Raw genomic sequence first — 25,718 nt, 5'->3', positions numbered from 1 at the left:
GGGGAGAATAATCGGATAAAACTCAATATCAGAAAATATGTTTTCCCAAGTATTAAGTCATTTCTTCAGCTTCAGTACTAGTTGACTTTCCAGTCACCTGCCAGAGGTGATTCTAAATAAGGAAAATATCAAAACAATTCCTTACTGCATAGAAAGGCNGGGGGGGGGGGGGGGGGGGGGGTCTGCACACCCACGGCAGTGTTGTGCTGCTTGGCACTGATCTCATGTTTGACTGGAAATGCCAAGTGCCTCTTTGCTATGTTTAATAGTTAATATTCTTATTATTAGCATATATTCATAATAGCATAGATTAACAATTGTAAAACATTTCAACAAAAAATTATAGTCGAAATTTTATTATCTTGTGTGGAATGAATTCCTTCCTTGGGATTCCCAGGATATTTTAGGCGGCAGCTCTGTAACCCAGAGAAAATGTAGGTGCAGCTACCCAGCAGTGAATCAGGACGGTTGGGACGGTCACTTTGATAAATTGGTCAAAGAAAAGAGTTTGGCCTCTCAAGTGGAAAATTGATTCTGGTCTGCAGTAGCTATGTGCAGGAGGCTGACGAGAAGGGATTCACTGCGCACAGCCAACCCCCTGCAAAAGCATTTTATACCAAGAATAAAATGTTTAGTCCTTTAAATTTGATGAATACAGCAGTGAAGAAAAGAGATCATGTTTCCAAAGAGAGCTAAAACACATGTAAAAAAAGCCAAGGAGAATGTGCCAGACTGTCTTATGATCAGGTATTTATAGTAAAGCTATTAATGGAATGGTCACTACAGGGGAGTGGAGATCCTAAATATAAGCGAAAATTCTGATGTGCTAATCTTTGACAGTGAAAACTTCCGCGCTCTCCTGAAGGATATAACAGAAGGTAAAAAGTCTTTGTTATGTGATCAAACCTATTCTGTGCTAAAACAGAAATGTTCTTTTAAAACCATTGAGATTTTGCCTAATAAAATACATTGTGTTTTACTACCACTATTCCTGTTATATGTTGTATTATGAGAGTACATATATTCCTATAACATGTTTGTTTTTAGTATTTACTGTTATTTTTAGCATAAAGATGTTCTTTTGGGTCAGTGCTTCAATGACTGAGAAAAAAAACCTCCTAAGCCAAGTCTAAAATAAATCATTATTTTCATAGTTAAAATGGCACTGACCTAAGTCTTACATGAACGGTGGTTTTTCCTGAACTGGCTTTAAGTCAGTGGCTACTCACGGAAACTTCAAATTTATGTTGAATTTGTGGCAGTTCAGAAAACTATTTAAATTTATGAGAAATTTTAATGAATATTTTTTCTAAATTTTGCATTTTCTCAGTCCTATTAATGTTGTAGTTCTCTGAATTTCGTTTGTGGTTTTAAGTATTTGATTATCTTGTTTTCACAACTGGAGAAATAGTTTTAATTCATTCTGACTCTGTCAGCGTTCCACATGAATAATTACACCAGCGATGAAGACACAGATGAGGACTTGGATACCCAGCTCATCATCCAGCAGAGCTTACAGGACGTTCACTGGCCGAGGACGACACAGCAGGCATCCGCAGACGACAGGTAACGGTATCTCACTGGCGATGTGGCATGAGTGTTCCACAGTCGAGACTCTCATTAGCACACTTCTAGTGTTGTGATAAAAACAGGAGAGAGGTCAAAATCTAAGGAGCTGTCATTTAAATATCTATGAGACCTGATGTCTCACCAGCCAGACAGGAAAATTTGGAAATAATTCAGGATGTAGTCAGGGAGGAAACAGTTGAAGAAGGTTAGCAGCAACTCTGGCCGAGAGCTTGCAGGCTGGAAATGAGAAGAAATGCACAAGGATAGGAAAGGCTAGAGAACTCTAATGCATCTGGTCTTCGGGGAGCCAAAGGGAATGCATAAATCCAACCAGTACACATAGAAAATTATCCTCACCCTCAGCGGGGAGATGGGGTAAGGTCCAGTCTTTATTCAGATCAAAAGGTGGAAAGATGTAAACTTAAACCCAGAAGGGACCCTTTCTGAAGGGTGTATATTCAGAGTTCTGTAATGACAGCACCAGGAAAGGACCCCATGGGTCCCTCGTGGTGTAAAAGGATCGCCCTGGAGGTGGATCATCCCCAGCCAGGCACACTCGCTCCAATGCTCTCTGGCTGATCTGTAACCTCGCCCCCCAGCAGTTACTGTTGTTTTTCAGGGGTGATTAACTCTGTTTGCATGGGATGGTGACCTCTATTTGCCTGCTGGACATAAAACTGGATAGATGTGTTTTAACTCCAACGGATTTTATAATTAAATATAGAGATGTTGAAGTACATTGGACCAATCACTTTGTGCCACACTATTTTAAGCATTTCATAAATATTGACTCATTTAAATTCTAATTCTCGTTACCTATGTGGTAAGTCCTATTATCCCCACGTAGAGACGAGGAGACGGGTAAGTGTTACCCAAGGTCACAGGGCTGGTAAGTGAGAGGCAGGCGGTCTGGCTTCAGGGTCAGTGCTCTTCCCCACACCATTCCTACACTTCCGTGTTACATTTAGGAATAATCTTTAAAGTCATCTTTAAATAAAGTTTTGTAAAAAATTGGGTTCCTTAGATTATCTGTTCCATTAACCTTGTGATGAAATATTTTAAAGTTTTCAGTAATTAAGTCATGATTTTAGGTTGAAAGGCATAAAATTTTGATGACTGAAAAGTTTCAGAGAAAGGGAACTGTAGTGATAAATCTCAGTCATTAGACTTGCACAGTTATATGGTACGTGGGAAAGCTTGCGGCCTTGGTCAGGCACTTGAAGGAATTAGGAAATGCTACTTAGACAGGTGGGATAATGCGGCCCCCCCACCCCCACCCCCAAGGAAGATAGACATGGGAGAGCAGCTTCCCTGGAGTGCATCGGGTCACAGGATGTTTTGGAAGTATTTCCATGAAGCCTCAGTAACTGCCTCATGTAAGAGTTCATCCTTCGCTAACGTCAGTTGCCCTTACCCTTTGTGTTTTTATCAAATGCCTTTGTTTTTCCCTCAGTTTGGGGCTTACATATATATTTGTTTTCTATGCAGCTTGCATTCCTTTTTGAGCGCTGACTACAAGAAGATAATTGAAACAATAGAGGCAGTTAAGTACTCCTCCTATTCTGTCCCCTCCGGCTGGTGGTGGTGGTACCTGTGGTGCTGACCGGCGCACTCCCCCCTGCGCACTCCCCCCTGCGTTCCGGAAGCCCAGGGGCAGGTTTTCCCAAATGCTCAACACTGTGCCCCCTCCCCATTCACCAGAGCCTGCGAGAAAATACCACAGCACAACTTAGCAAAGTGCTGCTGAGCTGGGAGCGGGGGGCACTGAGGGGCAGCACAGGCCCCGGCGACAGGGAACGCTGGGAAAGGCCTTACTGCTGCTTCGTCCCATGCCATTCTAATGTGTCCTTCCTAAAGCGCGGGGCTCGAACTCTGTCGTCCCCTGCACTGACCTTGATGGTGGGATTCAGAAGTAATGCGGGCAGCCTCGTGTGTGGGCCAAATGTGAATCTGTTGCCATCTGACCTGTTAATAGGTAAGGAAGATGCACTGTCACGCTTGACCAAGTTCCATTCTGCTTTTGCTGAAGCAGATGGGGCAGGCTGGCTCCCTCTGCATAAGGCTGCCGTGCAGTTAAATAAGAACATTTTGCAGATCACCCTGAAAGGTAAACTCCCTTTATAACTCTTCTCACGCTTCGGAGAAATAAACCTAAGACTCCTTTCTGTATGTTAACCTGTGCGGTCTAATGGATTGATTTCAGCTTCAAAACCGAGCGCATGGGAGCAAACCACCCACAATGGTGAAACGCCACTGTTTTTGGCTGTCAGCACTTGCCTCTTAGAAAATGCCCGTTTCCTCCTCCTCAATGGCTGCAATCCGGATGCCAAGAATTCTGAAGGCAATTCTCCTCTTCTTACAGGTAAATTACCTTGTCTGCAGGAAACAGTCTGTGGTTCTGAGTGTCCGCCACACCCACAGGTTTCAAAGGCAATGTTTTGGGGTTTTTTTGTTTTGTTTTGTTTTTAGCTTTTATTTTGATTCCGGTTACCATACGGTGCTGCATTAGTTTCGGGTGAACAATACAGTGATTCAGCACTTCCGCACATCACCCGGTGCCCCTCACAACACGTGCACCCCTTAAGCCCCATCCCCCAGCTCTGGTAACCATAGTAAGAGTGTGTGTCTCTGTTTGCTTCTTTCTCTCTCCTTCCCCCCAGCTCTGCTCATTCATTTTGTTTCTTAAATTCCACGTGCGAATGAAAGCATGTGGTACTTGTCTTTCCCTGAGTCCGCTTAGCATAGCACTCTCAGCTCCGTCCGTGTCCCTGCGAATGGAAAGGTGGCTTTTTGTGCCACCTTTTGTGTAATAATTGCGGGGCTGTCATTCTGGTCCCAACTGACTGGACATGGGTATGTGACCCTCTACAGACTGGCCCACGGGGTGGCCTGGTTCAAAATCTCTGCCAATGAGCTGATCATTTTGCACGGTGTCTTAGCCAGTGAATTCGGGAGTAAGAAATCTAAGAGGTGGGCGGAGTAGGAAGAGGCAGCCGATGGCAGACTGAACACGAATGGCTGATTTTGTTCCCTCCTGAGTCTTCACTAAACTTACAGTTAAGAAATTGTTTTAAGGAGGTAAGATACAAAAGAGTGAGGAGACAACAGCAACATAGTTTTTTAAAACCCGGAGAGCAGATGGATGACTGGTCAGTGACAAGAAAGCTGAAGAATGAAGTGGGGGTAAACAGAAGGGGGAATGAACCATGAGAGACTGTGGACTCTGGGAAACAAACTGAGGGCTTCAGAGGGGAGGTGTTTGGGGGATTGGGATAGGCCAGTGATGGGTAGTAAGGAGGGCACGTACTGCATGGAGCACTGGGTGTTATACGCAAACAATGAATCATGAAACACTACATCAAAAACTAAGGATATACTGTATGGTGACTAACATAACAAAATAAAAATTATATAAAAAGAAAGAAAGAAAGAAAGAAAGAAAGAAAGAAAGAAAGAAAGAAAGGAAAGAAAACTGAATCTTAATTTGCTTTTGGGGAAAACAACACAATTACATCAAAAGGCCCGGAAAGTTGTTGGCGATAGTTCCCTCATGGAGCCCCCGTGAAGGACAGGCAGCTAACATAGGGGGAATTGTTGGAACACTGTTAAGGAACAAGAAGCTGGTGCTACAGATCCCTTCTCCCATTCCACCTGAATTCTGGAGGTTTATTCTCTGGGCAGTTTAAACAGAGGCTCTCTGGGCTGGGGGATAGTTGGCAATGGTGGGGGTACCAGATTGAAAACACTGGAGAGATTAGGCAAACACAGGCCGAGACATCCCAGCCCTCCTCTTCCACCAGGATTCTAGAAAGCTGGCAGCCAGAACTCTACCTTCCAAGAGGAGGCTTCTATGGGGAATTTGATATACCCAAAAAGAAAGAACTAAAGAGAGTGAAATTGGGGGTTCCCCAACAAATGGCCCAGGCACATCAACACACATTTGGGAACACGGCCCAAGAGCTACTCTCAACGTTTAGGATCCCCAGTCAGCTTTTCAGTCCCCAACTCTTTAATCACGAGCAGACGGATAAGGGCTATCCGAGAAAAGTCTTCAACAGAGATAAGCAACTTGGAGGAGAGACTATTTAGGGAAAATAAAATGTAGAGGGAAATTATGATCAAGTTAGAGAAATTAGTGAAAAGCAATGAAATAACGGGACATTGCAAAAAATTGAACAAAATAACAAAAATGCCCTTGAAAATTAAAAATGGTAGCAGAAGTATAAAACTCAAAATGAATGCTGGGAGATAAAGTTTAGGAAAACTTCCAGAAGAAGATAAGAAATGGGAAATAGGAAAGAAAAAGAAACCATCTAAGAAGAGCAACATGTGAATCTCAGAAGCGCTAGAAGGAGAACAGACAAGATGGAGGCGGTGTATCATCAATGAACAAGGCAAGAAAATGATTTCCTAAAACAAAGGATATGAGTTTCCAGAATCAGAATGCACACTAATGCCCACTCGATGAGTTAAGAAAGACCCAACACCCTTGGCACTTTGCATTTCTAGTCCTAAAGCACTTTCCATGGCACATCATAAATGGTTGCGAACAAAATTCACACTGATTCAACATCCGGCACCCAGCAAGAGTCCTCACGCACACTGGCTGCCAACAGTTAACACGTGGAGATGGATACATATTTTTTTCAAGATTTATTTGAGCGAGAGAATAAGCATGCACATGAGCAAGAGGGGCAGAGGGGGAGAGAGAGAGAGAGAGAATCCCAAGCAGATTCTATGTCCGGTGTGGAGCCCGATGCAGGGCTCCATCCCACGACCCCAAGATCATGACCTGAGCTGAAACCAAGAGTCAGTCGCTTAAATGACTGCACACCAGATGCCCTGGAGATGGATACGTTAAGTTGTTTTAGAATCTTGAAGAACTTAAAGATGATCATCCAAATGTGAGTGATAACCACATAAATGCAGAAAACCCAGTTAGAAAATTTTAACAAAACATGAGGTTAAAAATAATTTCCTGGGGCACCTGGGTGGCTCAGTTGGTTAAACATCGACTCTTGATTTCAGCTCAGGTCATGAACTTGAGGTCATGAGACTGAGCCCCAAGGTGGGTTCTGAGCTGAGCGTGGAGTCTGCTTGGGATTCTCGCTTTCCCTCTGCCCTCCACTCGTGTGTGCGCTCTCTCTCTAAAAAAATAAAAAATAATTTCCTAATTATTGCTGGGTTTGTTTTTCTTTGTTTAAAGCACTTTTAAAAGCATTTCTAGGACTGTTTTTGGTACTTAAGTTCCCATTTTCTTGAGAGAAGAACATAAAAATGATAAATGAAAATTTTGTGTGTTTATGTTTTTCAGCCACATGAGCAGGCAGTAGACAATAATTGTTCTTGGCTTACAGAAAAGCCAATAGGCTATGGATGTAAAACACTATTAATATTATTGGATATAAGCCTCATTTTGCAATCTGTTTCCTAAGCACAAAATGCTGGCACATGGGAGTAGGCAGGAAGAGCTCCTTAAGAAGCCTGAGGGACACTGGCTAATTAGACATTCTGGCCATAATTTCCTGGTGAACTTAACGCCTTTTTCACTTCTACTTTCCCAGCCGTTCTACGTGACTCCTACGAGATGGCCGCCTTGCTGATCAGCTATGGGGCAGACGTGAATCTGCGGTGTACCAACGAGAGGACAGCTCTCCATGAAGCAGCCAAACTGGGCAGGCAGGACATAGTGAAGCTGATGTTGGTGTCTGGGGCACACCCGGACCCACAGAGCTCCTACGGATTCACTCCTCTTGCTCTTGCTGCCCAAAGTGGACACACTGAAATCATGGAAATGTTACTGCAGAAAGGCAAGATTTTCTATACAGTCAGCACACCCCCAAAGGGTAACATGATGCAAGCGTCCTCCTCTTCATGGAGAGCTTCAGAATAATAGAAGTTAACGTTTTATCTAATCCTAACATAAATATCTGATGAAAGCATGTGTTAATAGTGGCTACTAAAAAGCCTAAAATGGAGATTGACCATTTCTCCTTCAATGTGCAGTAATTCCCGTAAGATTACTAGGGTGCAGGTTACTCTTTTACATAGCGCTCCCCATCCATGCTGAGGATGGCTGTTTTTTTAATTTTTTATGTGTTGTCCGTTTCTAGATTCGCAGAACCCACATCACCCCCTACATGTCGTCTCTGCTAAGCTAAGTCACGGGCCAGTCCAGTGTGTTGTCGGATGTTTCTGTTGTTAGGAATTGCTCCCTGGCTGCTTCTCTCTGGGTCCCAGTTCTCTCTCCAGTAATACCCACAACTGAGAAGGAGAAGGCAACTTAGATTATCGAGTACTTTCTAGCACCAGCCATTAAACTACCTACCCTGTTTTATGTGATCTTCTAAAACCCTGTAAAGTAGGCACTGTCCTCATTTTACACTTAAGGAAAGAGGGCTAGGGATGGTACCAGTTGGAGGACTTCCCTTTAAACACACCCTCCCCTGCTACCAATTCTAGATCCTGGTTTAACTGGCAGAGACCTTGGCTCAGAGAACTTTGGCATTTATTGTCTTTGAGGAGACGCCCATTAATGAAGCAATGTAGGATCTAGAGATTTTGGCAAAGAAGCACATCTTTACCAAGATTTAATAAAGTCCCAGTATTAGATTTACCTTCTTTATTCTCCTTCCTGTTTGTGTCCAGAAGCCTTATTTCTTTCTTTAGCAATATACGGTCCTGGTCTCCATGTTTCTAGCCTACAGGGATTCCTGTTTTTCAGAAAAACTCTCTGCTTTTTACACGTACCTGGAACTTTCCCATCATTCAGGGGAGGCTGTTGTAGTTTTCAGTCAGTGGCCATAAGACATTTTAAATAAGATGCTTTAAATGAGCAGGGGCGCCTGGGTGGCACAGCGGTTAAACGTCTGCCTTCGGCTCAGGGCATGATCCGGTGTTATGGGATCGAGCCCCACATCGGGCTCCTCTGCTGTGAGCCTGCTTCTTCCTCTCCCACTCCCCCTGCTTGTGTTCCCTCTCTCGCTGGCTGTCTCTATCTCTGTCAAATAAATAAATAAAATCTTTAAAAAAAAAAAAAAGATGCTTTAAATGAACAATATCAGAGAAGTCTAAAGTCATGAGCTAGAATAACAAAAATAAACGCTGGATCCTCCATCTACACAAAAAAAGTAACCTTTTGTATAGATCATTGATTAAAATACAAAGAAAGAGGAGAAGCACCAGATTTTAAATCCTTAACTCTTAAAAGAAACCAGCATCAGTTGACCTCAGTGAAGTATTTCCCTGAGGCAACTCCCTTATGAAGTAATTTGCACAAAGTGACACAGCTAGGAAATGGCAGAGCCAAGATCTGAACCCACATCTGTCTCATTCCGACTCACACTACTTTACCACCTGCATGACGGGAGTGGTAACGTGGCATCATAGAAACAGGCCCTGGGTCTGGTCCACAATCCTGACTACCTTGCTTACCAGCTGTGTGTCTCTTTGGGAAGTCACTTACCCTCAAGGAGCCTCGGTTTTTCATCTTTACAGTGGAGATTCTGGCATCTACTTGTCAGGGTTGATGTGAAGTTTAGAAATTACGCACCTAAAGGAACCCGTACGGGGTGAGCACTGTTTCCCTGGAGGCTTATCCGAACTTTCCTCATGCATTCCTGGAGTGGGGTTCTTGGGCGGCCACTATGTTCGGATGACTGTGGAGTCTCTACTATTTTAAAGCCACCACATCTGTCTTATATGTGCTGTGAATGTGCCCAGAATGCTCCCCTTGCCCTTTGTCCATTCAGAGGCCACTCTTTCTTCAAAACCCATTTTACTGAGAGGCCTTCTGCAGCTGACCCAAAACACCTTTCTCCTTCTTTTGCCATCCAGTTCCCCTCAAAATCCAGAACTGAGAACTTTCAGAGGACATTTTGCCTACACTTGGTACCCTTACCATCCACACCGTCATGACGCTCGGCACACTACGGGCACTAGAAAGTATCCTGTTATCTCTAAGTCCCCAGCTTCAACTGCAAACAACTAGTGTGTCTTACTACAAACAGCCCGCTAAGAACATGTTAAAACAGAACAAATGCCATTTTCCACCAAGACATAAACAGACGGCCTGGTGCTATCGTTGGTACCATCCTATGTATAAGTATGGGGTAAGTGGGCTTTTATAGGCCATCTGGAAATAAAATCACTTTCTATAAAATTATTTCTCCTGGAATTTTCAAGTTCCAAACAAATAACTTATTAAAATTCCTCTGAAAGCCAGCCTACTCATAATTTAGAGACTGCGTGCAGCATTTCTTCCTTCCCCAACTGCATTATAAACTGGCCGAGAACAGGAGGTACATTTTTTATTTCTTTGATTTGTAGTGCTTTGCTCAAGTGGCTCCTTAATAATTGCTTTTTGGTAGTGCTGATATATTAAGAATGCATAAGCAATACAGTGGGAAAGAGTTTTTTTGCATAACAGACTTTTTCTCCTCTTAGGAGCTAACGCTCTTGGTCAGGCCTCTGACTCTGCTTCCATCTTACTTGAAGCCGCCAGCGGAGGAAATCCAGACTGTCTGACTCTTCTTCTAGAGCGTGGAGCTGATGCCAACATCCCTAAGAATTCAGGTCACCTGCCCATTCATGTGGCAGCTGACAGAGGCCATTTGTTGTAAGTTCAGTTACATCGGTGCAGATAGAAATAGGAAGAGCTATGGGGGATTTGGGGGGCAGTTTCTGGGAACTTGGTGTTACTTCTGATCCTGTAATTCCAACATCCCTTTGAAAGACAGGAAACTCTCAACCGGCTAGAAAATGGTGAAGACAGGCATCCTCTGTAGCCACGAACGAGACAGAAAACTACTATTATTATCAGGTCCTTGGGCAATATGGGGAACCCCAGGTCTCACCGATTAGATTCATTCTGAGTTTTATATCTAGACAGTAGTTTCACTTAACTTTACTAAGTATCTGAGCTTTTGGATGCAGGAGTTATGCACTTTTTGTTTGGGGGTCCTAATGCCACCTGATACTAACTCCATCTCGTACTAGTATAAAACCATCATAAACAGGTTAATGCTGCATCTTAACAAAAACATTTTTTTCTGATGCACTTTGAAATTCTTTCTCAGAGCTCTAAAGATTTTGGTTCCAGTGACGGACCCTGTTGCCATTAAGCAGAGCGGCATCAGTCCCATCCACTGTGCGGCAGCGGGAGCACACCCCGAATGCCTGGAACTCCTCATTCAGGCTGGATTTGATGTAAATTTCATGCTAGATCAGAGAATTCGCAAACACTATGACGACCACAGGAAGTCAGCTTTGTATTTTGCTGTATCGAATGGTGACCTCTCTTCAGTTAAGCTGCTTCTGAGTGCTGGAGCTCTGCCTAATCAAGACCCAGTTAACTGCCTCCAGATAGCCCTACGGATGGGCAACTACGAGCTGATAAGTCTGCTGCTACGGCATGGGGCCAACGTCAATTATTTCTGCAGAGTCAACCCTTTACATTTCCCATCAGCACTGCAGTACACACTGAAAGATGAAGTCATGCTCAGGATGCTGTTGAATTACGGGTATGACACAGAGCGGTGCTTTGACTGTCCTCATGGAAACAAAGTTCATCCTTGTTATACTTTTGAAGGCTGGACATCTACAGTTATCAAAGATACTATGGTAAGTGTGCAGTGTTATATCACCTTATATAGTCATTATTGGTGGCCTTGAAGCACAGCAATAGATAAGGTGCCATCCATTCTCTCCAGAAGCTCATAGTTGAAAGGATTTCAGTATGATAAATACATGTAAAATAGATATGGTAGTAGATGTAAAAGGTACAGAAACCGTTCAGAGGGAAACGTGATTTAACTTTACCTGGGGAATTTCCCAAATGAAGTAGCATCTGAGTAAGGTTTTAAAGAATGAATGCAGTCTAATAAACGAGTTATGCTTTTTCTTTGAAGGGGTGAGTAACCTAGCTGAAATGTTTCTGGGGTCCTGACACCCATGTCCTCGGTTCTTGGCTACCTCTTTTAGCTCCAAAATTTGATTAAATAGGTCTCCTTGGTCACCTTTTTTTTTTTAAAGATTTATTTACTTGAGAGAGAGCATGAGCAGGGGGAGGGGCAGAGGGAGAAGCAGACTCCCCACTGAGCAGGGAGCTTGACATGGGGCTCAATCCCAGGACCCCAAAATCATTACATGAGCTGAAGGCAGATGCTCAACCGACTGAGCCACCCAGTGCCCCTCTTTGGTCACCTTTTTGATGAAAAAGGAATCACAATAAATAGTTGACCACCTCTTCTTATTTTTTTATTTAAATTCAATTAATATATAATGTATTATTATTTTCATAGGTCAGTGATTCATCAGTCTTATATAATACGCAGTGCTCATTACATCACATGCCCTTCTTAATGTCCATCACCCATCCCTCCAGTTAACCCATCCCTCCAACCCCACCCCCCCAGCAACCCTCAGTTTGTTTCCTATGATTGAAAGTCTCATGATTTGTCTCCTCTCTGATTTTGTCTTGTTTTATTTTTTCCTCCCTTCCTTATGATCCCCCTGTTTTGTTTCTTAAATTCCACATATGAGATCATATGATAGTTGTCTTTCTCTGATTGACTTATTTCACTTAGCATAATACCCATAACATAATTCCATCCACATTGTTACAAATGGCAAGATTTCATATTTTTGATGGCTGAGTATATTCCATTGTATATAGATATTACATCCTCTTTATCCATTCATCTGTCAATGGACATCTGGGCTCTGTCCATAGTTCGGGTATTGTGGACACTGCTGCCATAAACATTGGGCGCAGGTGCCCCTTCAGATCACTACATTTGTATCTTTGGGGTAAATACCCAGTACTGCAATTGCTGGGTCGTAGGATAGCTCTATTTTCAACTTTTTGAGGAACCTCCATACTGTTTTCCAGAGTGGATGCATCAACTTGCATTCCTACCAACAGTGTAGGAGGGTTCCCCTTTTTCCACATCCTTGCCACCATCTGTCATTTCCTGATTTGTTAATTTTAGCCGTTCTGACTGGTATGAGGTGGTATCTCCTTGCGCTTTTTTTTTTTTCCAGAGAGAGAGAGAACACAAGCAGAGGGAGTGGCAGGAAAAGGGAGAGGAAGAAGCAGGCTCCCTGCTAAACAGGTTGCCAGATGTGGGGCTTGATTCCAGGACACTGGGATCATGACCTGAGCTGAAAGCAGATGTTTAACTGACTGAACCACCCAGGCACCCCTCTCATTGTGGTTTTGATTTGTATTTCCCTGATGCCCGGTGATGTGGAACATTTTTTCATGTGTCTGTTGGCCAAATGGTTGTCTTCTTTGGAGAAATGTCTGTTCATATCTGCTGCCCATTTCTTGATTGGATTATTTGTTCTTTGGGTGTTGAGTTCGATAAGTTCTTTATAGATTTTGGATACTAGCCCTTTATCTGATAAGACATTTGCAAATATCTTCTTCCATTTTGTAGGTTGTCTTCTGGGTTTGTTGACTGTTTCCATTGCTGTGCAAAAGCTTTTTATCTTGATGAAGTCCCAATAGTTCATTTTTGTCTTTGTTTCCCTTGCCTTCAGAGACGTGTCTAGCAAGAACTTACTGCGGCCAAGGTCACAGAGGTTGCTGCCTGTGTTCTCCTCTAGGATTTTGATGGATTCCTGTCTCACATTTAGGTCCTTCATCTATTTTGAGTCTATTTTTGTATATGGTGTAAAGAAATGGTCCAGGGGCGCCTGGGTGGCACAGCGGTTAAGCATCTGCCTTCGGCTCAGGGCGTGATCCCGGCGTTATGGGATCGAGCCCCACATCAGGCTCCTCTGCTATGAGCCTGCTTCTTCCTCTCCCACTCCCCCTGCTTGTGTTCCCTCTCTCGCTGGCTATCTCTATCTCTGTCAAATAAATAAATAAAATCTTTAAAAAAAAAAGAAAAGAAAAGAAAAGAAAAGAAAAGAAAAGAAAAGAAAAGAAATGTCCAGTTTCATTCTTCTACATGTGGCTGTCCAATTTCCCCAGCACCATTTGTTGAAGAGACTGGTTTTCTTCCATTGGATATTCTTTCCTGCTTTGTTGAAGATTAGTTGACCATAGAGTTGAGGGTCCTTTTCTGGATTCTCTATTCTGTTCTATTGATCTATGTGTCTGTTTTTGTGCCAGGACCATACTGTCTTGATGATTACAGCTTTGAAATAGAGCTTGAAGTCTGGAATTGTGATGCCACAAGCTTTGGGTTCCTTTTTCAACATTCCTTTGGCTATTTGGAGTCTTTTCTGGTCCCTACAAATTTTAGGATTATTTGTTCCAGCTCTGTGAAAAAACTTGATGGTATTTTGATAAGGATTGCACTGAATATATAGATTGCAATAGGTAGCATAGACATTTTAACAATATTTCTTCTTCCAATCCATGAGCATGGAACGTTTTTCCATTTCTTTGTGTCTTCCTCACTTTCCTTTACAAGTATTCTATCGTTTTCTGAGTACAGATCCTTTGCCTCTTTGGTTAGGTTTATTCCTAGGTATCTTATGGTTTTGGTGTAATTATAAATGGGATTGACTCAATTTCTCTTTCTTCTGTCTCACTGTTAGTGTATAGAATGCAACCAGTTTCTGTGCATTGATTTTATATCCTGCCACTTTGCTCAATTTCTGTATGAGTTCTAGCAATTTTGGGGTGAGTCTTATGGGTTTTCCACAAAAAGTATCATATCATCTGCAAAGAGTGAGAGTTTGACTTCTTTGCTTATTTGGATGACTTTTATTTCTTTTTGTTGTCTGATTGCTGAGGCTACGATTTCTAGCACTATGTTGAATAGCAGTGGTGACAGTGGATATCTCTGCCATGTTCCTGACCTTAGGGGGAAAGCTCTCAGTTTTTCTCCATTGAGAATGATATTCGCTGTGGGCTTTTTGTAGGTGGCTTTTACGATATTGAGGTATGTTCCCTCTATTCCTACACTGTGAAGAGTTTTAAGAAAGGATGCTGTCCTTTGTCAAATACTTTTTCTGCTTCTATTGAGAGGATCATATGGTTCTTGTCCTTTCTTTTATTAATATAGTGTATCACATTGATTGATTTGCAGATGTTGAACTACCCTTGCAGCCCGGGAATAAATCCCACTTGGTCGTGGTGAATAATCCTTTTAATGTACTGTTGGATCCTATTGATTAGTATCTTGGTGAGAATTTTTGCATCCATGTTCATCAGGAATATTGGTCTGTTTTCTCCTTTGTGGTGGGATCTTTACCTGGTTTTGGGATCAAGGTAATGCTGGTCTCATAGAGTTTGGAAGTTTTCTTTCCATTTCTATTTTTTGAAATCAGTTTCAGAAGAGTAAGTATTTTTTCTTCTTTAAATATTTGGTAGAATTCCGGGAAGCCATCCAGCCCTGGACTCCTGTTTGTTGGGAGATTTTTGATTACTGCTTCAATTTCCTTGCTGGTTATGGATCTGTTCAGGTTTTCTGTTTCTTCCTGTTTCCATTTTGGTAGCTTAGATGTCTCTAAGAATGCATACATTTCTTCCAGATTGCCTAATTTGTTGGCATAAAGTTGCTTATAATATGTTCTTAAAATTATATTCTTCAGTATTGAATGTAATCTCTCCTCTTTCATTCATGATTTTATTTATTTGGGTCTTTTCTTTCTTTTTTTAAAGATTTTATTTATTTGTCAGAGAGAAAGAGAACACAGGGACAGGTAGAGGGGGAAGCAAGCTCCCTGATGAACAAGGAGCCCAACACAGGACTCCATCCCAGGACCCTGGGATCATGAGATGAGCAGAAGGCAGACATTTAACCAACTGAGCCACCCAGGTGTCCCTATTTGGGTCTTTTCTCTTTTCTTTTTGATAAGTCTGTCCTGGGGTTTATCAATATTATTAATTCTTTCAAGGCACCAGCTCCTAGTTTTGTTGGTCTGTTCTATTGTTGTTTTGGTTTCTATTTCATTGATTTCTGCTCTAATCTTTATGAATTCTCTTCTGCTGGGTTTAGGCTTTATTTGCTGTTCTTTCTCCAGCTCCTTTAGGTGTAAGGTTAGGTTGTATATTTGAGACCTTTCCTGTTTCTTGAGAAAGGCTTGTGTTGCTATCTACTTCTCTCTTAAGACCACCTTTGCTGCATCCCAAAGATTTTGAACAATTGTGTTTTCATTTTCATTTGTTTCAATGAATTTTTTAAATTCTTCTTTACTTTTCTGGTTGACCCAGTCATTCTTTAGTAGGATGCTCTTTAGTCTCCATGAATTTGAGTTCTTTTTTCTTTTTAAGATTTTTATTTATTTATTTGCGAGAGAGAGAGAGAGAGTGAGCACACAAGCAGGGGGAATGACAGGCAGAGGGAGAAGCAGGCTCCCTGCTGAGCAAGGAGACTGATGCAGGACTCGATCTCAGGACTCTGGAATCATGACCTGAGCTGAAGGCAGATGCTTAACCAACTGAGCCACCCAGACATCCCTGTAATGGAGTTCTTTCCAAACTTCCTCTTGTGATTGAGTTCCAGTTCCAAAGCCTTGTGGTCCAAAAATATGTAGGGAATGATCCCAATTTTTTGGTACTGGTTGAAACCTGATTTGCGACCCAGTATGTGATCTATTCTGGAGAATGTTTCATGTGCACTCGAGAAGAATGTGTATTCTTAATGAATCATGGAACATTAAATCAAAAACTGAGGATGTACTGTATGGTGACTAATATAACAAAATAAAAAAAAAAAAAGAGGAAGAGTGTGTATTCTGTTGCTTTAGGATAGAATGCCCTGAATGTATCTGTGAAGTCCATCTGGTCCAGTGTGTCATTCAAAGACCTTGTTTCCTTGTTGATCTTCTGCTTAGATGATCTGTCCATTGCAGTGAGTGTGGTGTTAAAGTCCCTTCCTGTTGTGGTATAATTATCAATGTGTTTCTTTAATTTTGTTATTAATGGTTTATATAATTGGCTTCTCCCATGTTAGAGGCATAAATATTTACAGTTGTTAGATCTTGTTCAATAGACCTTTTAATTATGATATAGTGTCCTTCCTCATCTTTTGTTACAGTCTTTGGTTTAAAATCTAATTTGTCTGATATAAGGATTGTTACTTCAGCTTTCTTTTGAGGTCTGTTACATGATCAATGGTTTTCCATCCCCTCACTTTCAATCTGGAGGTGTCTTTGGGTCTAAAATGAGTCTCTTGCAGACAGCATATGGATGGGTCTTGCTTTTTTTTTATCTGATCTGATACCCTGTGTCTTTTGATTGGGGGCATTTAGCCCATTTACATTCAGATAATTACTGAAAGATACGAATTTAGTGCCATTGTATTATCCGTAAAGTCTCTGTTTCTGTATATTGTCTCTGTTCCTTTCTGGTCTATGTTACTTTGGGGCTCTCTTTTCACTTAAAGGATCCCCTTTAATATTCCTTGCAGGGCTGGTTTAGTGTTCACAAATTCTTTTAGTTTCTATTTGTCCTGGAAGCTTTTTATCGCTCCTTCTATTTTGAATGACATCTAGCTCGATAAAGTATTCTTAGCTGCATGTTTTTCTCATTTAGCACCCTGAACAGATCATGCCAGTCTTTTCTGGCCTTCCAGGTCTGTGGATAGGTACACTGCCAGTCTAATGTTTGTACCCTTGTAGGTTACAGGCCTCTTGTCCCAAGCTGCTTTCAGGATTTTCTCTTTGTCTCTGAGATTTGCAAGTTTCACCTATTATATGTTGAGGTGTTGTTCTATTTTTATTGATTTTGAGGGGGGTTCTCTGTGCCTCCTGGACTTGAATGCCTGTTTCCTTCCCCAGATTAGGAAAATTTTGTTATAATTTGCTCCAGTATACCTTCTACTCTTCTCTCTCTCTCTCTCTCCTCTTCTTCTAGGATCCCAATTATTCTAATATTATTTTGCTTTATGATATCACTTCTCTCTTGAATTCTCCCCTCATGATCCAGTAATTATCTTTTTCTCAGCTTCTTTATTCTCCATCATTTTGTATTCTATATCATTAAGTCTTTCTTTTTTTTTTTTTAAGATTTTATTTATTTGACAGAGAGAGACACAGCAAGAGAGGGAACACAAGCAGGGGGAACAGGAGAGGGAGAAGCAGGCTTCCCACTGAGCAGAGAGCCTGATGTGGGGCTCGAACCCAGGATCCTGAGATTGTGACCCGAGCCAAAGGCAGATGCTTAACGACTGAGCCACCCAGGAGCCCCATATATCATTAAGTCTTTCTTCTCTCTCATTTATCCTAGCAGTTAGAGCCTCCATTTTTATTGTATCTCATTAATAGCCTTTTTGATTTTGACTTGATTAGATTTTAGTTCTTTTATTTCTCCAGAAAGGGATTCTCTAGTGTCTTCTATGCTTTTTTTCAAGCCCAGCTAGTATTCTTTATAGGTGTTATCTCAACTCTAGTTCCAACAGAGTTCTTACTTCTGTTCATACTGATTAGGGCCCTGGCAGTCAGTACTGCCTTTTTTTTTTTTTTTTTTTTTTTTTTTGAGGTGACTTTTTCCGTCTTGTCATTCTTGCGGAAAGTGATTGCTTTTCTATTTGTAGAGTTGCAGTTATTCTTTTCTTAGATCTCTGGTTGAGGTCACAGGTGTTCAGAATGATTTGATAGCTATCTAGCTGAATTCCTGGGACCAGATGAAACTAAGGTCGCCTACTCCTCCAGCATCTTGGACTCGACCACCTCCTTCTTCTTGTGACATTTCTCTCCTGGCTTTCATCACACCAGTCTCCTATTTCCCCACCTAACTGGTCACTTCTATTTCCCCCAACTAGAGCACACCCCCGGCTTTTCAAAAAGCTGCCACTTTTCAGGTTTCAAGCATTACCTCCTCAAAGAGACCCTTCCTATCTGTCCACCTTATCCAAGGTAGTTGTTATCCCTAATCTTATTATGCTGCCCATTTCTTTTATAGCACTTACCAGTTTGTGAAATTATCTTTTTAACATTTTCTGATTATGTGTCTCCTCCACAAATACATCAGTGTAAGTTCCTGCTCACCACTTTCCTCAGCTTAGACATCTGTGCTCAGCACAGAGTAGATGCACTAGAAATACCTGAGTTCATATTAAAATCAAAGCAAAAATCAAACAGTGAAATGCAGAAAGCACTTTGAATCAATTCTGAAAAGTGAAAGGCAACATATTGTTTTAATATTGTATATTATTTTTAGGTTATAATTAATGTAGGAGATGGCATTTAGGTATATATCATCTTGTATTATTTCCTGACTTTTTATTTAGTACTATTTGACTTCTCACATGGGCACCTTGCTAGGAGTGTGTAAATGACCTACAGACAGAAACTATCTATCCTTCGGGCATGAGGAGTAGGTGATGAATCAAAGAAAACTCAAAATGAGAGTGGCTATAATAAGATGGCTCATTCCTTGCTCATATAGGTAAAGGCCAGAGATAAACAGCCTTCTAACTGGACAGCTCCGTGATCACAAGAGAAACTTGTGTCCACATTCCAACAAGCCAGTAGGCAGGCAGGAAGCAGCAGCACACCCCTTGCTCTCCTTTAAGTGCATTCTGGGGGTTGCTACACTTCACTCTCGTCTCGCTGGCTAGAACTCAGTTAGGTGGCCGTGTCTAGGTGCAACGTAGCTGGAAAGGTAATCTTTATTCCAGATAGCCATGTGGCCAACCAAAGGGGACAATAGGTATTAGGTAACTATCTCTTTCACACCTGGTTATATCTTAAATAGTTCTGATGATACAGTACTAAATATTTTTCCAAATGTTAGAGCTAAGAAATAATTTCCCCGGGTTGCCTGGGTGGCTCAGTCAGTTAAGCAGCCAACTCTTTGATTTTGGCTCAGGTCATGATCTCAGGGTCCTGGGATCGAGCCCCACAACAGGCTCTGTGCTCAGTGGGGATTCTGCTTGAGGATTCTCTCTCCCTCTCCCTCTCCCCCCCCAAATAAATGAATCTTTAAAAAAATTAATTTCCTTGTTCAATGCCTTTGTTTACAAATGAGGGACTTGAGACCTTGGTTCCTGTGAGTTTAGTGCTCTAAACCCCATAGATACTTAAATTTTTCATTTACATTCATAGTTCCAATTTTCTTCCTCAGTTCTGTGAAGTAATAACATTGTCATGGCTGCAACATCTCTCTGGGAAGGTTGTTCGAGTGTTGCTTGATTATGTTGATCAAGTTCGAATCTGTTCAAAGTTGAAAGCTGTGCTCCAAAAACAGGGGCTCTGGTCAGAAATCCATTTCATCTTGAGTGAGTACCCTTCTTTCTTGTAGAAGAGTCTTACCAAAAATACTATTGGGTATTTACATTCTTATTTGCTTAGTAAAACATTCTGATTAAAAGCTTTCCTTAAACCAAGGAAAATACTATTCCTATCTAAAAAGTTACTATTTATAACTTAATTTGTACTTATCACCATTTCCTGTAGATAAACTCTGTTAGGTAATCACATATTATATGGTAGGTAATACCTTTCTCTTAATCATCTGGAACAATGTAAATATAGGAATTAGAAGCTATGACATGGCAATGAAAATAGGGATGAGAAAAAGTAAAATCAAAGCCTGCAGAGAATATCAAATGACCCTTCAAACCACATTCTTTCACAGTAGCACGTCAGTGAAGAAGATTTCTTTTATCTAATTTCCCCACAGGGTGGTGAACTTTAGTTCTTACCCTGACCCTGAGGGACAGGGCAAGGCCAGGGGGTGGTTAATACACATAGATTAAACGAATTCAGACCCACAACTGATGCCAGTCTTTGGAGTCTGGTTCTGAAAACACATCGACAGGAAGGACTGCAAGAAGGGAAGGTTGTTTCCCTATTACCTTTCCCATTTAGACATTGCAAATGCAAATTTGGGTGGCTTAAGTTTAACACGCATTTGCTGACTAAACCCTAAGATCACTAAAAAATGAAGCAATTCTCTTTCCTTTGGATAACGTGTGTTTCTATCGTTTTAGCAAACCCTCGGCCCCTCAGACATCTGTGCCGCCTGAAGATCCGGCAGTGTATGGGGCGCCTACGTCTGCGCTGCCCGGTCTTCATGTCCTTCCTTCCATTGCCAAACCGTCTTAAAGAGTATGTCCTCTACAAAGAGTATGACCTTTATGAACAAGGAATTTTCACAGGACCCTGGTAGTCAAACCATTCTGGATGAAAAGGTATAATTCTGTAAGCTGTATTTCTTAAAGTTTGACTTATTATATATGATTATTTCTCACTTTAACTTGCACTAAAATCTCAATGCAGTCTACATTCTTAATACTGGTATTCCTATTCTTTCTTAATATGCTCAATATTGTCTCTCAGGGAGCCCGAGTGGCTCAGTCAGTTAAGTGTCCGACTCTTGATCCCAGCTCATGTCTTGATCTCAGGATCATGAGTTCAAGTCCCTACAGGGGACTTGATATTGCTTCTCAGGAGCATTCTGAAAGGCAGTTAAAAAAAAAAAACCAACAAATAAATTAAAAAACTAAACCCAAGCCTTAAAATTTCAATTAGCAGAAATACATCAGTTCTCACTCTATTGATTTTACATTAAATGTATGAACTACATTTCTACATGTCAAAACAACAGATGCCACCTCTAATAATTCAAGATAACTAATTCTTTTTATAGAGAAGTACACACATAAAATGTCTTAGTAATTACATTGACTAAAATACTGACCCCATTACTTGACCTACAAGTTAGCTGTTCTTGTGTAAAAGTCCCAAGGCCAGCTAAGTGTGTGTTTACTTGTAGAGCCCTGCATTGAAGTGGAATGTTCCGGTTAACTGAAATAGAACTTCCAATTGCAATGTCATCATTAAATGGGAAACTTGTGGTCCTTTTCTCTACAAAACCCTGGCTAAGGTTTACCATTTATTGGCTAATGTTATCACTGCAATAGAAATTAAAAGTGTTTTCAAGTGGCTTATGATTCTGTACTGAACCTAGTGCAGTACTAAACACCCAAGAGGGGCTCACTGATAGAAAGTTATATTTATTTATTTTAATGCCTTACAGTTAACATACAGTGTTAGTTTCAGGTGTACAATATAGTGATTCAACAATTCTATACATTATTCAGTGCTCATCACAAGTGCCCTCCTTAATCCCCATCACCTATTTCACCCATCCCCCCCCACCTCCCCTCTGGTAACTATCAGTTTGTTCTCTACAGTCAAGATTCTATTTCTTGGTCTCTCTCTCTTTTTTTTTTTCCCCGTTTGCTCATTTGTTAAGTTCCACATATGGGTAAAATCACATGGTATTTGTCTTTCTCTGACTTATTTCACTTAGCATTATACTCTAGATCCATCCATGTTGTTGCAAATGGCAAATTTCATTCTTTTTTATGGCTGAATATTCCATTGTGTATGTATACCACTTCTGCTTTATCCATTCATCTATTGATGGACACTTGGGCTGCTTCCATAATTTGGCTATTATAAATAATGATGCAATAAACAGGAGTGCATATAGCACTTTGAATTAGGAATTTGTATTTTGGGGGTAGATACCCAGTAGTGTGGTTATTGGATTATGTGGTACTTCTATTTTTAACTTTTTGAGGAACCTCCATACTGTTTTGCAGAGTGGCTGCACCAGTTTGCATTCCCATCAACAGTGCACGTGTGTTCCTTTTTCTCCACATCCTCACCAACACTTGTGTTTTTTATTTTAGCCATTCTGACAAGTGTGAGGAATCCCATAATGGTTTTGATTTGCATTTCCCTCATGAGTGATGTGGAGCATCTTTTCATGTGTCCATTGGCCATCTGTATGTCTTCTTTGGAGAAATGTCTGTTCATGTCTTCTGCCCATTGTTTAATTGGATTATTTGTTTCTTGGGTTTGAGTTCTATCACTTATCTGTTTTGATACTAACCCTTTATTGGATGTGTCATTTGCAAATATCATCTCCCATTCAGCAGGCTGCCTCGTAGTTTTGATGATTGTTTCTTTTGCTGTCCATCTTTTTATTTTGATGTAGTCCCAATAGCTTGGTTTTTTTGCTTTTGTTTCCCTTGCCTCAGGAGACATATCTAGAAAAATGTTGCTATGGTTGATGTCAAAGACATTACTACCTGTGCTCTCTTCTAGGATTTTTAGTTACACATCTCACATTTAGGTTCTTAAACATTTTATTTTTGTGTATGGTGTCAGAAGGTTGTCCAGTTTTCCCAATACCATTTGTTGAAGAGACCTTTTCCCCATTGTATATTCTTGCCTGTTTTGTCAAAGATTAATTGACCATTGAATTGTGGGCTTATTTCTGGGCTTTCTATTCTGTTCCATTGAGCTAAGTGTCTATTCTTATGCCAGTACCATACCGTTTTGATTACTATAGCTTTGTAATGTAACTTGAAAGCCTGAAACTGTGATACCTCCAGTTTTTTCTTTTCCAAGATTGCTTTGGCTATTTAGGGTCTTTTGTGGTTACATATAAATTTTAGGATTGTTCTAGTTCAAAGAAAAATGCTGTATTTTGATAGGGATTGCATTAAATCTGTAGACTGCTTTGGGTAGTATAGACATTTTAACAATATTTGTTTTTCCAATCCATGAGCACGGAATGTCTTTCCATTTCTTTGTGTCATCTTCAGTTTCTTTCATCAATGTTTCACAGTTTTTGGAGTATGGGTCTTTCATTTCTTTGGTTCAATTTATTCCTAGATATTTTGTTATTTTTGGTGCAATTGTAAATGGGGGGGGTTAAGTTTTTATTTAAATTCCACTTAGTTAACATAGTGTGATATTAGTTTCAGGTGTACAATATAGTGATTCAACACTTCCATACATACCTGGTGATCATCACAAGTGCCCTCCTTAATCCCCATCACCTATTTAACCCATCCCCCCACCCACCTCCCCTCTGGTAACCATCAGTTTGTTCTCGAGTGTTTCTTCGTTTGCCTTTCTTTTAATGTCACTTTCTGCTGCTTCATTATTAACGTATAGGAATGCAACCAATTTCTGTACATTGATTTTGTGTCCTGCAACTTTGAGCTCATTTATCAGTTCTAGCAATTTTTTGGTGGAGTCTTTAGGGCTTTCTATATACAGTATCATGTCATCTGCATGTAGTGGAAGTTTTACTTCTTCCTTACCAATTCAGATGCCTTTTCTTTCTTTTTGTTGTCTAACCACTGTGGCTAGGATTTCCAGTACAATGTTGAATAAGTGGGGAGAGTGGACATCTTTGTCTTGTTCCTGACGTTAGGGGAAAAGCTGAAAAGCTTTTGGCTTTTCCCCATTGAGTATGATGTTCACTGTGGTTTTATATGTGGCCTTTATTATGTTGTGGTATGTTCCCTCTAGACATACTTTGTTGAGGGTTTTTTTTTCCTTAAAGATTTTATTTATTTGACAGAGACAGGCAGGGGGAGTGGGAGAGGAAGAAGCAGGCTCCCAGTGGAGGAGCCTGATGTGGGGCTCAATCCCAGAACGCTGGGATCACACCCTGAGCCGAAGGCAGACGCTGAACAACTGTGCCACCCAGGTGCCCTATGTTGAGGGTTTTTATCATGAATAGATGTTGTACTTTGTCAACATCTGCATCTACTAAGATGAAATGGTTTTTATCCTTTCTCTTATTGATGTGATGTATCATGTTGATTTGTGAATATCAAACCACCCTGACATCCTGGGAATAAATCCCACTCGATTGTGGTGTATGTTTAATATATTGCTAGATTCTGTTTGCTAGTATTTTCTTGATTTCTGCATCTATGTTCATCAGAGATAGTGGCCTGTAGTTCACTATTTGGTGGTGTCTTTATCTGATTTTGCTATCAGGGTGATACTGTCCTCATAGAATAAAGTTGGAAGTTTTCCTTCCTCTTCTATTTTTCGGACTTGTTTGAGAAGAGGAGGTATTAATTCTGTAAAAGTTTGGTAGAATTACCTCTGAAGCCATCTGGTCCTGGATTTTTGTTTATTGGCAGTTTATTACTGATTCATTTTCTTTACTGGTAATTGGTCTATTCAAGTTTTCTATTCCTGTTTCAGTTTTGGTAGGTTAAGCTTCTAAGAATTTATCTATTCTAGGTTGTCCAATTTGTCAGCATATAATTTTTCATAGTATTCTCTTACAATTATATTTTTGTAGTGTTATTCCTATTTTATTTCGATTTTTTTATGAGTCTGGCTAGAGGTTTATCAATTTTGTTGATCTTTTGAATGAACCAGCTCCTGGTTTCATTGATCTGTTCTATTTTTTGTTTCTAAATCACTTATTTCTGCTCTAATCTTTATTATTTCCTTCCTTCTGCTGGTGTGGGGTTTTCTTTGTTCTTTATCTAGTTCCTTTAGATGTAAAGTTAGGTTTTTTGAGATTTTTCTTGCTTCTTGAGGCAGGCCTGTATTGCTATAAACTTCTCTCACCAGTTACACAATGTTGGTTAAATTTTTATTTCTCTATGTTCTATGCTGTGGGTAAGTACAGGTTTGTATATGTGAAAAAATGAGCAAAGAAAGAAGATATATATTCAGCCACCCCATGTGGCATTTAGATGGCACATCAATAAGAACAGAGTGGTAGGCAGGATGATGTAGGTCCATTTTCACCACAGACCCAGTCAACATAGCGTTGTTGCTTATATGTTTACTGTTAGTATACTTTTTAGCATAATAGAGTCCATCTTAGGGAAACTGAAGTTATAGGACTTCTTTCTGATGTAGGGATTCATGGCTATACTGACTAATTCAGTAAGCACAGACTTAAAATTACTTTTATGATACAATTTTCACATTAAAAACTTGCAAAATTTGCTAGCATGAATAATTTTTATTTTTTTAATCAAATTGTGGTGTCCGTTTATAAGTGAGTAGTGGATTATAGATATGTCAATATACAAATATATTTAGGATATACATACACTTAGATAAATTATATAATTCTATAGTTTCATCTATTCCTGGACCTTCTAAAAGTGTATATATTTTATAAAAACAAATTAGAACAGAAACTCCCAGTAGAAGAAAAGAACTTGGTGTTATAGGAAAGTATAAAGAGCACATGAGCCAAATATGTGTTAGTATTAAAATTACAGGCCAACCCACTTAAGCTGGTGTATACAATAACCTGCCCCTTTAAATCATATGTATTTTTTTGAATAGGGCCAACCATAGCAAGTATATATTGTCTGTAACATGTCCAGGGTAATTATTGAGCAGTCTGTTTTTCTACAAGGAAAAAAGTCACTAGTGAGGAATTTGTATTATTT

General features: G+C 40.5%; 1 protein-coding gene across 1 annotated transcript; it reads left to right on the top strand.

Moving 5' to 3' along the window:
- The first annotated feature begins 800 nt into the window (after positions 1-800).
- Positions 801-20,882, top strand: ASB14 (ankyrin repeat and SOCS box containing 14). Its single transcript, XM_019805619.2, has 10 exons — positions 801-878; positions 1,437-1,566; positions 3,058-3,111; positions 3,543-3,676; positions 3,773-3,931; positions 7,134-7,379; positions 10,015-10,186; positions 10,647-11,190; positions 19,598-19,751; positions 20,466-20,882. The coding sequence occupies exons 2-10, from the start codon at positions 1,445-1,447 to the stop codon at positions 20,642-20,644; spliced, it is 1,764 nt and encodes a 587-aa protein (XP_019661178.1). The 5' UTR covers positions 801-878; positions 1,437-1,444; the 3' UTR covers positions 20,645-20,882.
- The last annotated feature ends 4,836 nt before the right edge of the window (positions 20,883-25,718 follow it).

Source organism: Ailuropoda melanoleuca, chromosome 4, assembly GCF_002007445.2.
Source record: "Ailuropoda melanoleuca isolate Jingjing chromosome 4, ASM200744v2, whole genome shotgun sequence".
Lineage (NCBI taxonomy): Eukaryota > Metazoa > Chordata > Mammalia > Carnivora > Ursidae > Ailuropoda > Ailuropoda melanoleuca.
The sequence above is the reverse complement of the archived record's forward strand: the minus strand, read 5'-3'. Positions and strand labels throughout refer to the sequence as shown.

What these genes read in the sequence shown, in the direction of transcription:
- ASB14 (XM_019805619.2), top strand. Translation starts at nt 1,445, where the DNA reads ATGAATAATTACACCAGCGATGAAGACACAGATGAGGACTTGGATACC. An exon ending in TTTGCAGATCACCCTGAAAG is followed by an intron (nt 3,677 to 3,772) that starts GTAAACTCCCTT and finishes GATTGATTTCAG; the next exon opens with CTTCAAAACCGAGCGCATGG. An exon ending in CAGTTATCAAAGATACTATG is followed by an intron (nt 11,191 to 19,597) that starts GTAAGTGTGCAG and finishes TTTCTTCCTCAG; the next exon opens with TTCTGTGAAGTAATAACATT.